At 41.0% G+C, this 20,949-nt stretch overlaps 1 protein-coding gene across 1 annotated transcript in view; it reads left to right on the top strand.

Annotated features, from left to right (window-relative positions):
- MYO3B (myosin IIIB) overlaps window positions 1-20,949 on the top strand; it is a 380,991-nt gene that overhangs the window by 147,867 nt on the left and 212,175 nt on the right. The window contains exon 9 of the mRNA XM_069540813.1: window positions 9,689-9,844. Coding sequence (XP_069396914.1) covers window positions 9,689-9,844 — 156 coding nt within the window. The remainder of the gene's footprint in view (window positions 1-9,688; window positions 9,845-20,949) is intronic.

Here is a 20,949-nt window from a genome sequence, read left to right as displayed (position 1 = left end):
CAGGCAGAGATCCAGGAGACTGACTGATCCCAGTTCATTTTTTAGAGTAACGATCTAATTGTGTTATCTCCCTGCTCAAAAACGCCACTTCACTGTGACTAAGAAAGAAAACCCAAACTCACTGGCATGCCTTCTAGGTTCTGAGTAAGATGTTTGTGGTCACATTTTCACCCCATCTATTACAATTGTATTATTCTCTTCCACTGTGTTCCCCATATGAGCTATGCATTTTACCAATGGGCTTCCATTCCTACTGTACTCTCTGCTTAGAATGCTCCTCCCCTGTACTTCTGTCAATATCCCTTTCATCCTTTAAGACCCAAGTGTCATCTCTCATGTGAAACACTTGTTCTCCTAACTAGGATTGTTTACTTCATCTGAGCCACTCTAGTGCTTACACTTTTTAGCCTTGAATTATTTTTATTTATGTCTATATCTATTCTACTACTTGTTCCTAAATTCCGTGAAAGCCAGCATCTCACTCCAGGCATCTTTTCTTCCAAGCACTTGATGCAGTGCCATTCACAGTAAATACCTAGTAGGTGTTTGAATGAATCAGTGCATTGAATCCCAGCTGGGTCTATAAATATTTCATTTGTGTAAGTTTGGTATTATCCCAGAAGATAAATTTTTTATGGAGGCATAGATCTTTTGTTTGTTTTGTACTCTCCTGTCCCCTACCCCAGTCCTGGAGTAGTCCTGAGCATGTAATGGTCATGCACTATGGAACTGGTTGTTCATTTCTCATAGGGTACTAGGTAGTAGCTGGGTACTGTCCATTGCTTCCCCTTGTAGGGAAAAAAATGCATACAAGTGAGAATTATGGATTTAATTCTGGACAGCATGGCAAGTAGGATTAAGGGAAAGATTAGAATTCATATATTCCCTGGCACTTAAGCCTGGACTAAGAAGCAGACCATAACTGTCTGTCAAAATGGAAACTGATTTTTGAATCAAAGAAATTAGCCAGACATTCAAAAACAGGAGTGCCCAGAGGCCTGAACTTGAAAATGCCAAAGTTCTTTGCTTTTGCTAAGTTGTCAGACCCTAGAAGTCCCCATTCTCCCTGAACTTTGAAACTTCTGATCAGGACATCTATCAAATAGTAATTTTATACTGAGTCGTGGGAATCATATTGAGAAAAAGTATCTAATTAATGGGCACACTGTTATTCAAGTCTGGCTCAAGGACCCTTTGCACATTAACATTTCTTTTTATAGCACTCATCCTGCTTGGAATTGGGTATGCTATGGCTGTCTTCCTCCAATGCGCTGACTGTAACCCCACCATCTAGTACAGTGGTTGGCCCATATAGCTGTCACTTATTGAGTGCTTACTATGTACCAGATACTGTACATGGATTATCTCATTTACTGCAGACAGTGACATTATTACCATTTTATAGAAGAAGAAACTGTGGCCCAGAGAATTAAATTAACTTGCATATCATCACATACCTATAAGAAGTAGAGTTAGGTTTGACCCTAACCCCTGACTTTTAACCTTTATATATTACTGCCCCAATGATAGGCACCAAACATTTTTTAAAATGAGTGAGTACGTGTGTCGTGCTTGGGTGAATAATAGTGATTAAGTATACTGTTTTTAAATAAGTCAGACTGTTTTAAATATTTGAGATTAATAATAATTTAAATACAATATACATTATATATGTTACATGAATCTATATTGTATCAATTAATAATTAACATAAAGATTAATATCTTTAAAAACTGGGGCTTCCCTGGTGGGGCAGTGGTTGAGAGTCCGCCTGCCGATGCAGGGGACATGGATTTGTGCCCTGGTCCGGGAAGATCCCACATGCCGCAGAGCAGCTGTGCCAGTGAGCCATGGCCTCTGAGCCTGTGTGTCCGGAGCCTGTGCTCCGCAACGGGAGAGGCCACAACAGTGAGAGGCCCGCGTACCGCAAAAAAAGAAAACAAAAACAAAAACTGGACTTGCCAACGTTTAGGTTATTTTGCCCTGACTCACCCACATTTTATATACCCATTTCCTTCTGAGTTCAGCCATCACTTCCCTCTGCTCCTCATCTTACCTGGGCTGCTTCAAGCAAATATTTCCTTAATTTCCACCTGAAGCCAAGACCTCTAACAAAAGACAGGGCCCACCTCTGGTTTCCTGGCCGAGTCTAGGGCTGACCTGTGGCCAACCTCAGCCCTGTGCGGAAGCCCCAAAAGGCAGCAACAGCCAATACCCAGATCCTTGGGAAGCGGTAGCACTGCAGCCTGAGAGATGGAGCCATCACAGTATTCCCATCTCCCAGGGGCCATGCCTTCCCCGCTCTTTGAACCAGAGGGTGGGATTTGAACGCAGATTTAATTGTCCAGTAAACTAGTTGCTGGGGCTGTGCAATGAAGTGATGGCTCATTTTTTTTCAGCACCCTGACTGAACCGCATGGCTAGAGTGGCCTGGAGAAACATGTTTAATTGCAAAGTATTGATACTTTTCCCAAATAAGGAAGAAAGAAACAACGAAAATAAAGAGGAGTGAGAAGGTGGTGACTTGGGGCCGCTGGTTACAGCCCTTAAGACAGCCTTAGTCCTAAGACATGGACAGCAGGATCTTTCTTGGCTACAGCATGTCCAGTGGAGGGTGTGCTCATCCCCAGTCTTTGCAACTTGGAAAGCACAGCTGAAACCGAAGAGGGAAGTGGCAGTACAACAATAATAAGACTGCACCTCTGCCACCATGCCCTCCACTGGCTTCTCCTTGAACAGCTTCTGTGTCCCCTGAGCCCCATCTTGTCTTGTTCCTAAGTTCTGGCCTGGTTCCTCTTGACCCTTCTCCTCACTTTGCCTCCTTGCTTGGCATTTTTACTCCTTTTTCCTTGGTATAGTAAACTCTTCTTCCCTCGGCCCCTCCTGGCCGTGGCCCAGAGGTTGTCCGCCAGACAAGCCACGCTTGAGGATCTCGAATTTCTGTTACCATATCTCCTTCCCTAAGAATACAATGAATTAGTCTGGACTTTTCTAATTACTTACTATTGATCACGGGATCAAAGACATAAAGGTAACATGAAGAGGTAGTTGTGTTCGCAGGTGTCCTGCAGGCCACGACCCTGGGTCATTCTGAGTTACGTGTGGTGGCTCTCTGCCCTAGGACTGCCCTCCAGTCCTGGACCCTCTTTTTGCACTGAGACTCTCTCCAGCTACCATGGTGCACATTCCTTAACTCTGGAGGGAGATTCTGTCCTGTTCTTAGAGTTTATCTTTCGGCTTGAGACCACCCTACACTTTTCTTCCAGTCGTCTTCTTCACCTTCTGAGAGTCTTCTCTGGGTGACAGAAGTTGGCTCTTCTCTCTCCCCAGCCTCATGCTTCTGGAAATGCCATGTTCTTCCACTTCGGTTTCCTTCCTGTGTTCCCTTGAGCTCACTCTGGACCTTCAGTGCTGATGGCTTTGTCTAAAGGTGGGGCTGACTTGCTGATCTTTCTAACCCTGCACCTGCCTTCTCCTCACCCTAGTGACCTCAGGCAAGATGCCAGCTGCCCTGTGGTCCTGCTGCCCTGTAGCCTCCCTCCCACTTTGCCACACAGGATCTGCTCCCATTACCCACCTCATAAAAAGAACTGAGCTTCCTGTTCTAAAACCCTCCATCCTACCCTCTGAGGACTTTTTTCTTTCAGTGAATCCTGACTTTTTCTCTGATTAATATGCTTCTGGTCCTCACTTCTCTGTTTCAGGTTAGGACCCCACTTCCCCACACTACGTGTGAAGTTAGTGTACAGTTTCAGTTCTCACCAATGAGACTTTAAAACGCCACCATGTGCAATATTTGCAAACTTCATGAAAACTGAAATGGAGTTAAGTATTCCACCAAACGGGAAGGTTTGATTTTGCCAAAATAACATATGCAATGTCAAGTTTCTCAGCCTGCCTTCTTTTGAGGCATTAGTCATCTTGAGAAAATGCCTGCTTTTGTCATAGTCCTGTCTTCCAAAATGGAAATTTCCTTCCAAGACAGAGCACCATGGGCTCTGATAGTTAACCTGTAATTAGTGTACCCTCTGCAGGATTTCTCCTCTTGATGAAGAGGCCTCTTTGTCACTCAGGCTTCTGTCTGCTGATGATAGGAACTGCAGATGCAGTGCATCACAGGGCAGGGAAATGCTTGCTCAAATCAGAAACGTTTAGATATTTGGTGCCAATGGAAACACTTAACAATCTAAGCAGCAAACCCAAAGAAAACAGCAGTAAGTATAAAAGACAGAATATTAAAAAAGAAATGAGAAGAGACATAAGTTTCAAGTTTTCATCTAGTTTTGCCCCAATGTGTGGAATAAGATTGCTCACCCTCCTGCTTTTCTCACCAAGTTCACCAGTATTTTTAGTTTTTGACTTGATCAGCTTCTCTTTATCAAGTGTGGTTTAGTCATCAGTAAGCATCTGTTCGTGACTCTTGATAAACAGCTCCCCCTTGCAGGCGTCTGATTCTTTGGTTATGAAACGGCAGTTTACAGTGGCAAGGCAGCCGTGTCTCGACAGCATGATCCTTTGGGAGCAAACGGAAGGAGCACAAGCACTGCCAGCTCCAGAGCCCAACGCAGGAGCCCGACCTTGTTTCTCGTTAAGAAATGCGTCCTGGACTTCCCTGGTGGCGCAGTGGTTAAGAATCCGCCTGCAAATGCAGGGGACGCGGGTTCGAGCCCTGGTCCAGGAAGATCCCGCATGCCACAGAGCAGCTAAGCCCGTTAGCCACAACTACTGAGCCTGCGCTCTAGAGCCCGCAAGCCACAACTACTGAGCCCGCGAGCCACAACTACTGAGCCCATGCGCCCAGAGTCCATGCTTCGCAACAAGAGAAGCCACTGCAGTGAGAAGCCCACGCACCGCAACAGAGTAGCCCCCGCTTGCCACACACAGAGAAAGCCCATGCGCAGCAATGAAGACCCAACGCAGCCAAAAATAAATAAATAAATGAATAAATTAAAAAAAAGAAATGCCTCCTTTTTGCCTGTTTCTGGCAGAGGCCAGGCTGGGAGATCCCAGCAAATGGCTGCAACAACCTGTGTTTAATGTGGTGACACTAATGAATTCTGAGAATTAATCTTCAGCCAAGAATGCATGATGGAAGGTACTAGAATTTCAAATTAGGTAATGGATTAAATTTCCTTCAGGGCTGAAATTTGCTTCCTTTTTCTTCTCGTGGACTTTTCTGTCATATTCAAACCACCTTCCATGGCCTTGTAAATCTAGGTAATACATCTCATGGTAGTTTTAATTTTTTTATTCTTTTGTTTTGTATCTTAGCACAGAGATAACCACACCTAAATCCAGATTTTTAAAAATGACTTTTAAAAAGTCTAGGACTGAAAGAATTACTTATGATTTTGGGAAAAAAGCAACATTCCCTAAATTTAGTCCTTGTTCAATTTCTTTTTTCCAGAGTAAAAGATTCTGGGAAGAACTGAGCTTGGTGAATGTATTTCCCCAATTCGAGACAGTCTTCTGCAGAAACTGCAGCCTACAGGTGTCTCAAACATGCTGGTGACAATCAGGGGCTCTGAGTGTCTCCCCTCAATCAGCTGAGATAAAGACTCAGCCGCCAGTTTCAAGAGCCTAGTACTGATTTCTCACAACAGAGCTTCCAAGGATGTCATTTGCAGGGCCCTGGTTCTGGTGATACAAAAAAGGATCTGTGGCCAAGTAAGTTTGGAAACATGGATTTAAACAAAATTAAGCTGTTTTCTTTACTTCCATACTTCTAAGAACATTTAATATGCTCACACGCACTATGAAACTCCAGGTTTACTTGGTTTAGAGAATCACCAATGTTTCCCAAACCTTTTTGACCAGAAGACTAGTTTCATTTTTCAGTGGAATGTCTCATGTGTCTAGTGTTTCACCCAACTTACCTCACACTGGCTGGCCCCCATTTTCCCATACAGAGGTCAATGTTTTATGCATTTTCTTGTAAAAACGGCTCAATCCCCTGCTGGGGGAAAATATTCTGCATCTGGAATTTGCAATTCTTGGTTTAATAAGCAATCTGAAAATGAATAAGCATATTATAACTTCCTTAATTTTCCATGTTTGTTCTCCAAATCAAGTTAGAGGATTTAATCATGCTTATAAAAGGACATGGAGGCTGTCAGGAGTTCTTACCGATCCCGGCTGTCAATTCTATCTTAATCCACTAAATCCCTGCCTGAAAGGAGAATAAGACAGAAATGGCAAGCTGAAAACATAACAGTATGAGTTTGGGGCACAAAACTGCAACATCTTAAGCAATAAAGAATATGCCCTAGTTAAAGTTGGTAAAAGGACTAAAGCAAAGAATTGTTCTTAGATGTTCAAAGAAGGCAGCTTAGGAGGTTAAGGTCAACGTTCTGGTGACCTCCTGAGTTCCCGGCTACACAGCTTGCCTAGGCTGGCTTCTTTCATTGCTGATCCAGTTTCCCAACCTTGAAATGCCTTCTACATCTTCTCCACATACTGAGTTCAATTTAGTTCCAAAAATTCCCTCCAAACTCAGCTCAATCCTCACTCTTTCCATTAAGCCTTCTCTGGCTGCCCCGCACCCACTGCTGCCTAGTATTGTTTTGCACGTTGTACCTGTGCCATTTTAACAACACATTGCAGAGTAGGAGGGTTCTCTCATGGGAGCCAGGGAATTGACCTCATCACTATCAGGACTTGACCTCAACTTCCTCACCTCGTAAAAGAAGGGTTAGAATAGAAAATCTGGGTCCCCTAGCTCCAAAACCTTATGCTTTCGTGTGACTATTTCTTATTCTAAATATAAAAGCAAACACTGGCTTCTGCTGTTTCCTGTGTTTCTCTTGTCCTTCCATCTTTATAATAAGATTGTCGATCTTTGAGGAAAATTGTCATAATTTTTTATGAATTCATCTATTTTGACTAATTCCAGCTGTGCAATAAATGTTTGCTGAACAAATGAAATGACATGATTCCAATGACCTGGTATCTAGTAATGCTTGACTTTCGCCATATCTGCTCCTAACATAGAACTTTCCTCTATTTATTAGTAAAATAATAAGTCCATTTCATTCTGGCTCTTTGCTCCCCATGAGAAAAAAAGTATGCAAGAGTGTTTTAGAATAGGCTCTACCCTCAAGGTCTTCCTGCCCTTCTCCTAAAAATCCGCCAATGCAGTTGGATATGTCACAGCTCTGCTTAGCATTCTTCCCATATACACTCGGTTTCAGTTTTGCTGATCTGCTGGTATGACATTCAGCCCACTTGGGCCTTACTGAGAGAACTAACAAATAAATCCTCTTGATCATTCCTTCAGAGAGTAGAACACCTACCATCTTTATTTTTTGGATCTCCAGGAGACAACAGATTCATTGTTGTTTCTCCCTTGTCTGATTATCTCACTTCATTATTTAGTCCTCATTTCTCTTACTCCCTCTGTGATCTAGAGAGAGATCCCTTCCAAAATACCAAATGATCTTGCAACCTTGTTTGCAACCTTGCTCTCCCACTGGATGCTAAAATTATGAAACAAGATATAGCACCTTTAATTGCACCCCCAGAATCTAGCAAACACCTGTTTTCATAAGGCTGGAGTATGGGTTTCCTGGCTTCTCTCAAACCCTATCTAAGGAGCTTTAATTACCGGAAGTACTGTTCCAAGGCACCTATCCTGAGGGAGAAGGTAGAGGCAGCGCCTGCTCACTTTCCCATTCACCTGCTCTGAATTTCCTATTCATTGTTACACCTCCCACTTTCAGCCCCCTTGAGTTTACTCATCTGAAGTTTTGGCACTAGTCAACAAGCAGTTGAGACTTGCCCAGAAAGCAAAAAAAAAAAAAAAAAAAAGGTGGGGAAACCGATTAAGAAATCGGTCTCCCTGTGTTTGGGGATATACTTGGGTACGGGAAGTATGTCTATTTGGTGATGAGAGACAGATGTAATGTGACCTGCACCAGATCCCTGGACAGGCTTAGCTGGGGGTCCCAGCAGTTCCCAGTCTCCCGTCCTACCCATGCCCTCTCGGGGGGTGGGGGTATGTGCAAAGCCACCATGTGCATCTTCAGTAGGAATTCTCAGAGGACACAGACTTTATTTGGGGAGTTTTTATACACCATCTCTCAAGCTAGGAGGATGAGGCATACACCTGTATTACTGACCATATAAACTATCAAGAGGTTCCTTTTTTCCAGGTGCTTAGGGAAACGTTAGCATTTATTTTCCTTTGGTAGTCACATAATTATATACAGATTAATATACATGGAATCTAGGGAACATTGCTGATGTAGAAACATGAACGGAGTATTTTTTTAAAGGATGTGCACTGATTTTTTTATTTCTAGTAGGAAATATAATAGATTATACAAAAGGCCCCTGGACCCATAAAAGTCAAATGATTGCTTTCTCCCCATAGCGAGACAGAGGTGGTATTTATAGTCGTGCAGGCAGCAGAATGGAGATAATCTAGGTTCTTTTGGCTTTTCTAGCTGAAAGCTCCAGTTCCAATAGATAGGAAATCCCTGAGTCAATTCTAAAATGGATGATTGGGAAATTTACTGAATATCTTTCAGGACTAGAAGTCGAGGGATGCGAAAGTGGTTTTAAATGCAAAAATTAAGGCCTTTTTGTAAAACCAACAGTTGAGGATTGTTCTAGGAACTCTGCTTACATGTTTTGAAAGGATGCTCAGGGTGAGGCTGAACATTTTACCATTTGTCAGTGCATTTCATCATTTTAAATATGTTGTGTTTTACATGTTGCTGGCATGTCACTATTGGGAAAACTGGAAACATTTATTTCATGGAGTAGGCAGAATGGCATCTAGTATTTATCCTAAGCCTTCCAACGTGAGCTAAATAAAAGCTGATAACTTAAAAGGGCGGATGTTGAAATTTCTTCCTCCCGTCAAGGGCAGCTACTCAGAATGGAAATGCAATGGTAATTGGAGGGGTATTCATCAGATTCAATTTCACTAGAGATTTCCTGTGTCAAAATCATCTTTAATAATGTACATCACACAGCAAAATGTACTGAATCATTGTTTTCTTTGAAAAGGGCATTGAACCTGAAACAGAAAGTGGTTATACCGGTGCGGTTTTAACCAATTAACCACAGAGGAGTTTAAATGCAACCCAATTTTTACCATTTTGTATGGACTTTTTGTTCCCTGTTTGAATAATTCCATTCCAATTCATCTGAACTATATTGTAGTCACTTCCTGTTCTGAGGTTTTTCTGCTTCTTCAGAAGATATTAGAAATCAAGGGGTTGAATTTTCTCTGTGAAAGTTTCCTTATGATTCGTTTCTATCCTTGCAAACTCCTAAATGCATTTTCCCCACCACCAAATAGTGGACATTTCATATACTTCTAAAATAAAGTATGTAGACTAATCAACTTGGCTCCATTGTAAACATTTTTCTGTAATGAAAATTCAGACAGAAAATTCAGTCTGGCCAGTCTATTTTTCAGTGTTTTGAATATTTCAAATTAAATTGATTGCGTTTTCAATATATATTTAAAGCAAACTAAAATAGATTTCTGATGTTTTGATCAATTCAACTAGTAGAGAATGTTTTTTTCTGTTCTGGTAACTATGAATAAAGAAAGAGCTATGTTAAGGTTAGTGATCAGGTTTTATAAATGAGCTTTTTCTCCTCCTCTCTCCCATATTTACAGGGGAGCCAGGTTTCTAAGATTGTACTTCAGTTGTTTGTTGATTTTTGTGAACAGGTGTCTTATTAAGGATTTTGAAAAGCGGCCTTCCGTCACACATCTCCTCGACCACCCATTTATTAAGGGAGTCCACGGGAAGGTTTTGTTTCTGCAAAAACAGCTGGCCAAGGTCCTTCAAGACCAGAAGCATCTAAATCCTGTTGTTAAAACCAGGTATGGTCCTCGGCGTCTTCCTGCTTCCTCTCTCTGGTTATTTATGAAAAAAACAGCATGTCATGTGTTTTGATTTGCCCAGCATTATTACTGGTAATCACATCCGTGCATTTTTAAGTTTCATTTACATGACATTAAGTACTCCATGCCCGGTGGATGAGAGCAGGAGAGCTTCAGAAACAAGCTGCCCATTTGTGCTCTTATGGCTAATTTCTCTCAACTGTGGCTGAAATCTCACTCCACCCTCATGTTCTAGTTAAAAACCAATGCATGTATATTTATATTTAATATACATGTAGATTTTTAAAAATTCCACCAATAAAGAAAACTGGATGAAAGCAGCCATGGCTGAGATTGTGTGAGAAATCTTTACTTGGCTATTGCAGGCTAGAGAGTATAAGTATAAGGTGGTTTTGGAAAGATTACAAGTTAAACACTGGAGCCTTTTTCTCTAAAGTGCTCTGAGCCCATTTTCTTTAGTTAAAAATTCCTTAGAGGCAATTTAGTATTTTTAAATGATTTTTTCCCCCAGATATCATCTATGCTATCTAAAGCAACTGTGATTTCCCCCCTCTCCTATTTTTATAGGGTAGATTAAAAAAATAAATGTTTATTTTCAAGGGCAGTTGCTTAAAACAGTATTCTGTGGTGGTCTCTAAGAAATAGATCTTTGGTTTCTGTCCAGAGGGTGGCAGAATTTCTCTTTAAAAAAAAACTACATGCAAATAAAGCTGCTTCCGCAGCTAAGCAATTATTTGGTTTTACAAAACTGGCCAGGATGCAGATAAGCTCTAATCCATTATTACTAAAAGAACATTCAAAGGACTGGAGGTGAAGAAACTAAAATATCACAAGTCACAAGTTCTGGAAATATTCACGTATTCTGCAGAAAACTGTTTACAAATCAAAAAGCATCAGAACTCTAGGAGCTAGAGGCATAGTTTCAAGGTGACTATATCTTGCCGATCCCCCCACCCCCAACCCAGGTTCCCTTTTTGATAGCTCAAAACAAATTATTTCCTACTCTTTTCCCTTTTCCACTGCAATTTCTCTTTCTATGGCTTGCCCGTGGGGTAGAGAAACGCAGAGAAATTCTTGTAACTTGGTGCCTTTTGAAGCAGTAGAATTTGTGTTTAAGCCCCAGGGAACTGAAATCTTCTTTTCTTCCAATGCTTTTGTTCCTATCCACCAGCCACCACCCCTCTACCACACACACACACACACACACACACACACACACACACACACAGAGCACTGCCACCAAAAATGAAGATGAAATAAAGTACAAACCAAGCAAAAAAAACAAACTCAGAATTTAAATGCTCTCCGTTGAATCAGGTATCTTCTTGTTTCTTCTGATTTGCTGCAGAACAATTTCTGAAACTTAGTTGCAAAGTTATTCAGCTTTTCACTTTTGCCTGAATTTGCCTGTCCAGATGTGTGTCCTCTTTTTAAACACTTTTCTCTCTTTACCATAGAAAGCCAGGACTCCAGGCTCTCTCACCCCCCTCTCTAATTTCTCTTTATCTTTGTTAACTCCTTTGATGTCGAAGGCCTCATAGGGTGAAAGACCCTTCTCTCAGGGTCTTTGTAATCTTCAGTTTCTCTCAGAAGTTTGTGTTTCTTTGAAAAAGTCACTAAAAAATACAACCTCACAAATAGGTATCAAAACTTTAACCAGCCACTTCTTTAGGAGAAAGGAAAATTCTAAAGGAAACACGCTGCATGAAATTAACACATCTTACCACCTGTCCTACACTATTACTTCCTCTTAGCAAGTGGCAGGGAGTTGGCTACATGGGTGTTTTTTTTAAGCCCATCCGGAAAAATTCTCAAATATCATTTGATGCTGGTAATTCAATATATTTATAAAGTGAGTTTCCAAGTTAAGGTGGAAAAAACAAAGAATTATTGAAGTGAGCGCATAGATGAGTGAGGCGAATACCCAATTTACATTTTTCTGCACAATTATGGTCACACAGCAAGTGGTACAATGCAGTGGTTAAAAAAACCCTGACTCTGCCAGGTTTGAATCCCAGCTCAACCACTTATGGACAAGTTATTAAATTTTTCTGTTCCAAAATTTCTTCATCTATAAGATGGAGATTATTTTGAGGGTTGACTCAATACATTAAAAAATACTTAATGTTGGGCTTCCCTGGTAGCGCAGTGGTTGAGAGTCCGCCTGCTGATGCAGGGGACACGGGTTTGTGCCCTGGTCCGGGAAGATCCCACATGCTGCAGAGTGGCTGGGCCCGTGAGCCATGGCCACTGAGCCTGCGCATCTGGAGCCTGTGCTCCGCAACGGGAGAGGCCACAACAGTGAGAGGCCCGCGTACCACAAAAACAAAAAACAAAAAAACTTAATGTTGATAACAGAGTTAAACCTCAGTCAATGGTAGCAGTAGTTGTAGAAGTTGTATATGTTGTGGTCTGTTTAATTCAGTCCTCCATTTCTTTTGGCCTTAATCTGTGCAAATTCATCTCTATTACCAAACAACATCATGAAAATAAACAGTACTGAGATACTAAATGTTAAAAATATAAATTTCTGTCTCTTATTTAAAATCTAATATATTCATTTATTCATTCCAGAAATATTTATATGTGTGTATGTGTCAAGCCCTCTGGCGAACAGAGGAAATCAGATACAGTTCCTGATAAAGAGCTAATAGTCCAGTGTGTGAAACAGACAAGAATCAGATGAGAAGAGCTCAGCATGAAAAGTACCTGGATAGAGGGTTGCCTGGAGTACCTCCCAGAGTACCTGGGAAGGGTAGACCCTGGAAACTGGTGGGAAGGTGATCCTTGAACTGTCCTGAAGAACGAATAGAAGATAGTTGGGGAAGGGGGGGTTATTCCACGTGGAGGAAAGAATGAGCCAAGGGTAAAGGCACAGAGGCTGGAGACAGCTTAGGGGATTTGGTGAACAATTAGTTGGCATTGCTGGAGCTTGGCATGGGACGTGGGGAGGGAGAAACAAGGCAGGAAGGGGCCAGGGCATGATGGGCTAAGGAGCTTGGATTTGTTCCTTAGACACTTGGGAGCCACAGAAGGATTTCAAGCAGAGATGTGCTTTAGGAAGATTGTTCTGATTGCAGTGTGGAGAATGAAATGGAGCTGGGCAAGGCTGGAGCTAGGGAGGCTAGTGAGAGCAGACTGTGGCAATTGTAAATAACAGAAGGTATTAAGGTAATGGTATTGTCAAAGACTTAGTGGTGAATTGGATGAGAGAGATTAGGGAAAGAGAGAAGCGTCACAGGGTCTACCTGAATTGGCTGCCTCCCTACCCTGGTTCATACTGTAACCAAACAGAAATTGCAAGACACTCAGAGACAGAGACCAGTAAAAAGACTTACTTTGCTTCCTCTTCATATCCTATCAAATGCCATGCATAGCCTATGCAATGCCATGTACTTCCAGATATTACACAAAGCTTCCAGCTTTCTGCCCAAAGAAGTGTTCTTCAATGGTCCAAACAGTCCTGGGACCCCCAGCTGCAGAGACTTGTTTAGTTTTGAGAGCTAATGCAGAGAAATGAGAACTACAGCCTACAGGGGGAGATTTTTTTACTGTGTTTTTACTGTTTTACTGTTCCTGTAAAGGCAGGGAATGTTCTGTCCTCTTTAGTACTTTCTCCAGGGGCGAAAGAAGTTGGTATTTTCAGGGGGATGCAGAGAAGAATGCAGGTTCTTAAAGGATGGGGAAGAACTTGGATAGGTGAAGGGGAGGATCTTATATAGAGGGAGACATTGAAAATAGAGAGAAGGTAACAGAGGAAGCAAGAGGGAGGGAGATCAAGCACCTAAGAGGAAGATTGAACTTAAAAAGAACCTCTAGGTTGGGAAAGACACAGAAAGGTTAGATGAAGATATCCAGAAAATTTGAGGGGTGGGGGCAAGAGGCAGAGGAGATACTATGAGGAAACTCATGTTGAATGGCCTTTAGCTTTCCAAAAAAAAGTAAGCAACATGATCTCAAAGTTGGGAGTGAGCTGTGGACTCCAGGGAAGTGTTAAATCTTTGAAATAGCCGCTATGAGGAATATGATAAAGGGTTCATTAAAGGTGGACATAACGATTGCTCAATAGCACAGAAAACCCAGGTGGAACTTAACTGAATAGCATTACATTGTAGTGAAGTTAATCAGTGTTTAAGATAATGCATGTAGAGCATTCAGGAGAGCATTTGGCATTAGAACCTCTGAAAAATTGTACCATCAACACCATCACCTTTTCCATCTATCATCTCTACCAATTCTTAGCCACAGGAGTAGGAGTAGAGAAAGCAAATACTGTGGTCTTCTTCAGGCTGGAGACTGGCTTGGATGGACATTGATGGGTGGACACGGGGGCAAGAGAATCTGAGTAGGAGAGTATCCTTGAGGTCTTTTCGGAGATTTGGAAGAAAGTGAAGCCAGAGTGGCTTATTGGCTTTGAATGTGGGTCTGGGTCAGGGGACTGGCAGTTACAATGAAGACAAAAAGCAGATTCAGTGAGAGGATGGTGAGAAAAGAGATTGTAGAACTGAGTCCTCGGGAACTTTTGAGAGATTATTGGGAACTAGTCATAGCTGAACTTGTGAACAACTTCAGTGGAGGAGAAAGAAAAGTTTTTAAAGAATTGACAAAGAGGAATCTTGAAATTAGAACGTGAGAAGAATTAACAAAGTGATTGGTAGGGTATGGGAAAACCACAGACTGGAATTAGGGGAAGGAGTAGAGAGAAAGGAAAATGGGGGTCAAGTGCTGGAGAAGATGGTACGAGAGGGTGATACGAACTTTTTAAAGATAGAGGTTGGTTAGGGAGAACAATGGATGGAAAAAGGCAGAGGCGAGCAAGGAGGACACTCCTTTCCCCACCCCCTCACCACGAGTGGATGGAAGGTGGAATGAGGCAGGAACATTATGGGGAAATGGTCCATTCCTGTTATGATGAGGAAATAGACACGTATTCAGGAATAAGGCTAGGAATCATGGGGGGCTCATTCACAATAGAGCAGAAGCTGTACTGTGTATTGTTGACTGAGAAAAAAAAAGCACAACCTAAAAGTTGAGAGTTACGTTTTATTCGGTGGACAAAACTGAGGACTTAAGCCTGGGACACAGCATCTCAGATAACTCTGGGAGACTGCTCTGAAGATGCAAGGCGGGGAGCCAGGATATGTAGGAGTTTTTTTGCAGCAAAGACCAGGTGGTTGATTGTTACTTAAAGAAAACCAGATATCTCAAGTTAAGGAATTTAGCACTTTTCTGTATATGGGAAGATGCAAGAGTCTGGGCTCCCTGGAATCATTCCTTTGATATGTACCTCAGCTATCTGGGGCCAGTATCCTGTGCTCTCACGTCCTGAGTCTCCTCATGGTGCACCGTTGGGGGATGGCTGCAGCAGTTGACTGCTGAATGGTGGGCATCAGGCATCCTGTTTCCATCCTCAGTTCCCTCAGAACTCATCTTTGGAGATGCTGTAATGTGATGGCTTGATGGCTGCACATCCTCTGTTCACTGATAAGGCAGCCAATATTTTTCATTCACAGTATAAAGAAGAGCTTGAGTGGTGAGGCCCTACGGCTCCTCTCCTGGTTTAAGTGTTCTGGCTCTTCTGAATGGTGCAGTTTTTTGGGACAGCCAGACTGTGATCCATTCCCATGGCACATTATGTATATGAGGCACCTATGGAGAAGTGACATTGTACTATTTGAGGTTTGATACCATTTCCTGATGCTGATTGAATGAGTGAAACCATTGGAATTTAAGTTTTTCCAGTAATTTATAATTTTTCTATAGCATATGTTTGACTCAGAAACAGTAGAGAGGTTACGCATCCAAGGCTGACTCTCTCAAAGGAAGTCACATAGCCCTAATATTCGGTGAACAGTAGTTTAGGGCTACATTTTTACTTAACCTGTCAGGGATGCTGTTAAACAATGTGGTCATTTCCTTTACATCAGCTCCCATTTCTTTGACTTTCAAAAGGAATTTTTTCCCCAAATTACCTTTGCAAATCCCTGAATTCATCAATATTATCTGGTATATCATGTCACTATCAAAGTTAGAGACGTCGACATGAAAACATGCTTTTTAAAAAATCACTTCACAAAGGTTAGTGGGTAAAGAGCAAAACCTCTGTCTGCAATTAGAGTAGAGGCAGGGAAAGCGCAGGTTGGCTGTGCTGTGACCCGACCTACTCCCACCTTCCAACCTCCCATCATGGACTCAACTTCTAGCCTCAGGAAAATTGCAAAACCCAGCACGTTGTTTGTTCCCCTGTGGGTGGTTTGGGACTAGCTGAAACCACAAATGTTAAACCCTCAAATGCCAAGGGTCTACTACCAAGTATTACTTGGTAGAACAATTAAGTTGCTGGTTGTTTCCTGCTCTGTTTAATGGATTTTGATTCTACCCTTGCAGTTTGCCTGAGGCTGATCAAAACAATGACCTCAGCTTTTCTGATTTCTTTTCAACCAGCAGCAGTGGCCCTTAAAACAGGTTTGTCACTGCTTCACTGCTGAGCTTTCCCTAGTAAGTCTTACTCTCGCTTCCTCTTTTACCTGCAGACATGCACCCCACACACACATATATACACATACATCACATTACATACACTGTTGGGTTCTTGGAATCCTGTGCAAATGAATGACTTTTTTTTTTTTTTTTTTTTTTTTTTTTTTTTAAATGAATGACTTTTGAATGATTACTTCATCAAATGCTGAAGACGCTTGCCACATAGCAGGTTAAGGATTTTCCTGTTTTCCTAACAGACAAGAAATAAATCTATACCCTGATGTAATCTGCTATCTATCTCTATCTATAACTGAATGAGTGAATTAATATTTAATTTTCTGCTGGTGTCACTGATTCTTGCTGCCTAGAGAAGATAGCTATATCAAATACACTTAATATAATTGATAAGATGCTGATCTATTGAAATTCTGGTCAAAAACAATGCTTGGGTGAAAAAACAGGGAGATACTGTAGAGATTTCCACCCAAATAATTCTTGTATTTTTAATCTATGTATTATAATGTTTGTTTGATAACTATAAGCTTAAATTTCAGATCAAGATCGAGCTCATGTAGTTAAAGTTATCTAGGTGGTAACTTTACTCATATTTGGATCTCAGTAGGATGGTGTTACACCTAGATGGTTTGCCATTATTTTCCTCATGCTAGGTCCATGATTATGTGATTACAGTAAAGTTCTCTTTCATCCACTCTGTTATCAAAAGGTACACTGAAATGGAAATAATGATTTGGAAGAAATATTCAACATCACTACCTTTGTTGGAGTAATAGTACTCTATCCCCAATTTTGAGTAACATTTTCCTTACCATATGAGATCCATTGAATGTGGTGATAAGGGAATGGTCCCTCTAATCTATCCAAATTGTCAACTTGTTCCTGAGCTTTGTACGTGGCCGCAGAAGCCTTTGTCTTAGACTCGTAAGGACCACCACCTTTGAGCCTGGACCCTCTCCCTTACTCCTTTTCTTTACTCCTTTTTTCTCCACCCCCAACAGGTTTTACTTACTTATCTGGGATCTGGTGGGAGTGTTAGTCATTTTCCACTCCTTCCGGTTCCACTCTTGGTTCCACTCTTGGATGGAGGGAAGGGCTCTGATCCTGAGTGTAGAGGAGTGGAGGTAGAGGTGGCCTTCCCAATGGTCCTCCTGCCATAGGACGACCGTCTAAAAGACCATCAGGCATTTTTCAGTGCAGAGTTTCACCTCTCACTAGCACATCCCCTGTCATTTTTAGACTAAAAGATTTTGTTTTAAATATCGTATATTAACACATATATGTGGAACCTAGAAATATGGTACAGATGAACCGGTTTGCAAGGCAGAAATAGAGATGCAGATGTAGAGAACAAACGTATGGACACCAAGGGGAGAAAGCGGCAGGGAGTGGGGTGGTGGTGTGATGAATTGGGCGATTGGGATTGACATGTATACACTGATGTGTATAAAATGGGCTACTAATAAGAACCGGCTGTTCTTACAAAATAAAGATTTTGTTTCCTTCCTACCCTTGAATTATAATTTAGAGGCCTTCCTTCTATGCTTTGTTCTTCAACATAGTTGGGCATGAAGGGAAGAATGCCTCCTGCCATACCTACGTGAAGCTCCTGCAGCCCTGTGTGGACCTACCTACGTGGATGTTACTGCTTCCACAGGCAAAGTTGACAGACAGGAGCAGGCTAAGGGATTAAGGAATCACTTTTGGACAAAATATATAATATTTTGTCAATATTATTCATAGGGCCAGTAGCTCAAACAAAGAAGTCTGCAGGCCCAGTGATGAGATATCAAAGAGAACTCCCAGAAATGGTTTTAACCATAATGCAGGTATAGAGATTAGATTATAGTGAAGCCAACAGCACTTTAGGACTTTATTCCCCCAGTGTCTGAACAAACCTGGTACCTTCTACAGCTTCTTTCCCCCCTCATGGGCTGGACCTAAGACATCCCCAAAATCCCCAATCCTCTATCTCATCTGTGCCCACTGTTGTTTTAGGGGACCTCCCAGTCTCCACCTCTGGCTCTGTCTCACCGACTCTTAAGATCCAGTTCTTATTCTCCACCCATTGCCTTAGACCTGATGTTTCAGAATTGCCCTCATTCCCACCTTACTTGAACTGGGGACTCAGACACCAGTTTCCCCTTTTCCTGATCCCTGGATCCTTAGGTCAACCCTTCTCACCACTACCTGCCCCACACCACACCAAACCCAAACTCTAAGAACCAGCCTAAGCCAGGGCTTTGAGTCTCATCCTCTCTAAGCTTTAACCCCAAAACTCTATTTGTCTGGGAAACCAGGCTTGGCAGACAACATACTTAGGGCTTCATGAAAACAAATAGAAAATCTAGCAAAAAGCAGTATAGACTTTGTTGGGATTTGAAAATATCTTCTAAATCATCAAAACTATAATACCTTACCATATACTCTTAATTTAATAGAATGCCTTTTGCTTTATCCAACCATTTACCTATCTCTCCATTCCTCTAAGCTTTGGAATACTCAATTCGAAGTTTTTAGTTGGAAATCTGTAATTTTCACATTAAACAAGGAATTCTTCAGCAAGAATTGATAATACATGCTATTCTCAAGTAAGGCACTAGGTGGAGCATGTGAATTTAAAGGAAATTTAAGTTGATGGTTACTGGTGACAACAAATTATTTAACTCAAGAAAACTGTAAAAAAATTTAAACCAAATTTCTTTTGATTAATTTCAACTAAAAATAGACAAATATAAAACAGTGTAACACTTTTAATAAATATATGTACTCTAGGATAATGTAAATTAAAAAAGATAAAAATTGGAATAAATAATTTTTTTCTCTTCATTCTCTCCAAACACTATAGCCAAAGCAGGAAAATGAAGCAGGTAGCAGTTTCAGAAGAACACTAGTTGGGGAATACTGAGATAGGGCTGGAATATATATTTTTTTCCCTGAGTGAGAAGATGAAGTGGTCTGTATCAGAGTGGAAATACCTTGCAAGCTCAGATTTGCAGACAGCATCTGCATGATTCCTGGAGGTTAAATCTGTGAGATAGATATACAGATAAGCTCTTCAGGGTTCAGAAGATAACAGTTTCGATCCTGGTGGTATTGCATTGTACATGTTCACAGTTATAGTCACGACTTTCTAGTAGAGTTTATTTGTGATATTGCAAGTGAGGTTTGTCAGTGCTTCCACTTTTAGTTGGCTGTAAAAATGTCATCCAGCGTGCAACTTGACATCCCTATATGCAGTTCAGGCTGACTTCAAGTCCAGGTCAGGAGTTACTGGAAGAAAAAAAAAAAATCTCAGGAAACTCACCTTTGACTCAGTGATATTTTGAAATCTGATTCCCCCGATCAGCCTGTTACCATATACTTCTCAGAGTACCATGCATTCTGTCCAAGGTATTTAGTTGCACTCAATGGAGAGACAGAATGGAGAGTGCTTACTTCATCTTGACCCGAACCAGAGCTGTGGATTTTTAAAAAATTCCTGACTTTCTTTGTCAAAAGATGCTTGAAATAAACTCTAACATAGACTATTTCATACGATTGCAAGATATAAATTTAGGAAGGAGATAAACTAGCTGAATTTAATATGATGAGAATTTAATTTATTAAAAATATGTTGCAATATTTTGTTTTAAGGTGAACTTCAAAGGAAAAAAATGCTTGGGTTTTATGTGAAGAGGATTTGGCCAGAAATGTGTACCCTCCTGCTGTTTTATTTGGCAAAGTGGCTAGATAGAAGCAGCTCTGAGTTTTTAAGAAAAGCTGTTTTTCAAACAGATATGATTTTTCTTTGACATCACTAATATGTTAGAATACAGATGAATAAACTGTTCTGTCTAATAATAATTTTAAAATGCTTAGGTTATAAATTTGACTTTATTAAGTAAAATTAAGTTTCATCTACTTTGGACTTTTATATGAATTAGCAGCAAAATTGGTTCTAGCACTGGAGATGACTAATACCATGCTTAAAATACTCCTTCTACAAATCTATCAATAATAGGGATTAGGAAGTAACTTTTAATTTAATAGGCAGGAAGTTTTTTTAATGCCTGGTGAGTACACTCCCAAGAGAAAATCTCACATATGTACACAAGGAGATGCACATAAAGATACTTGAGTGCTGCTTTGTTTTTGGTAGCAAAAAGTTGGAATCAGCCTAAATGTTGATCAAGACCAATAAAGAAATTGGTACATATTTATATGATGTAATATTACCCAGTGATTAAAGTGACAGTCACTTGCTCACTCACTCTCATTCTCTCTCTCTCTCCCTTGTTCCCTGTCTTTCTCTCTATGTATGTATGTCTGTGTGTCTATCCCTGTCACCTTTTATGCCCAGTATCATCACAGGTCCATATATATATATATGGAAAGAGAGAGAGAGATGGGAGAAGGAGGGGGTGGGGAATCATGATGTTGAATGGAAAAAAAGTAAATTTGCAAAATGAAACCACCAGTATGATATCATTTTTATAATTTAACATACCAAATCTGTGTATTATGGGTACATATATGTGTATGACCAATATTTTTAAATTGGAAGGATACCCACGAAATAGTGGTCACTCAGGAAAGGGGAGTGGGAT

This window comes from Delphinus delphis, chromosome 7 (assembly GCF_949987515.2).
Source record: "Delphinus delphis chromosome 7, mDelDel1.2, whole genome shotgun sequence".
Classification (NCBI taxonomy): domain Eukaryota; kingdom Metazoa; phylum Chordata; class Mammalia; order Artiodactyla; family Delphinidae; genus Delphinus; species Delphinus delphis.
The sequence above is the reverse complement of the archived record's forward strand: the minus strand, read 5'-3'. Positions and strand labels throughout refer to the sequence as shown.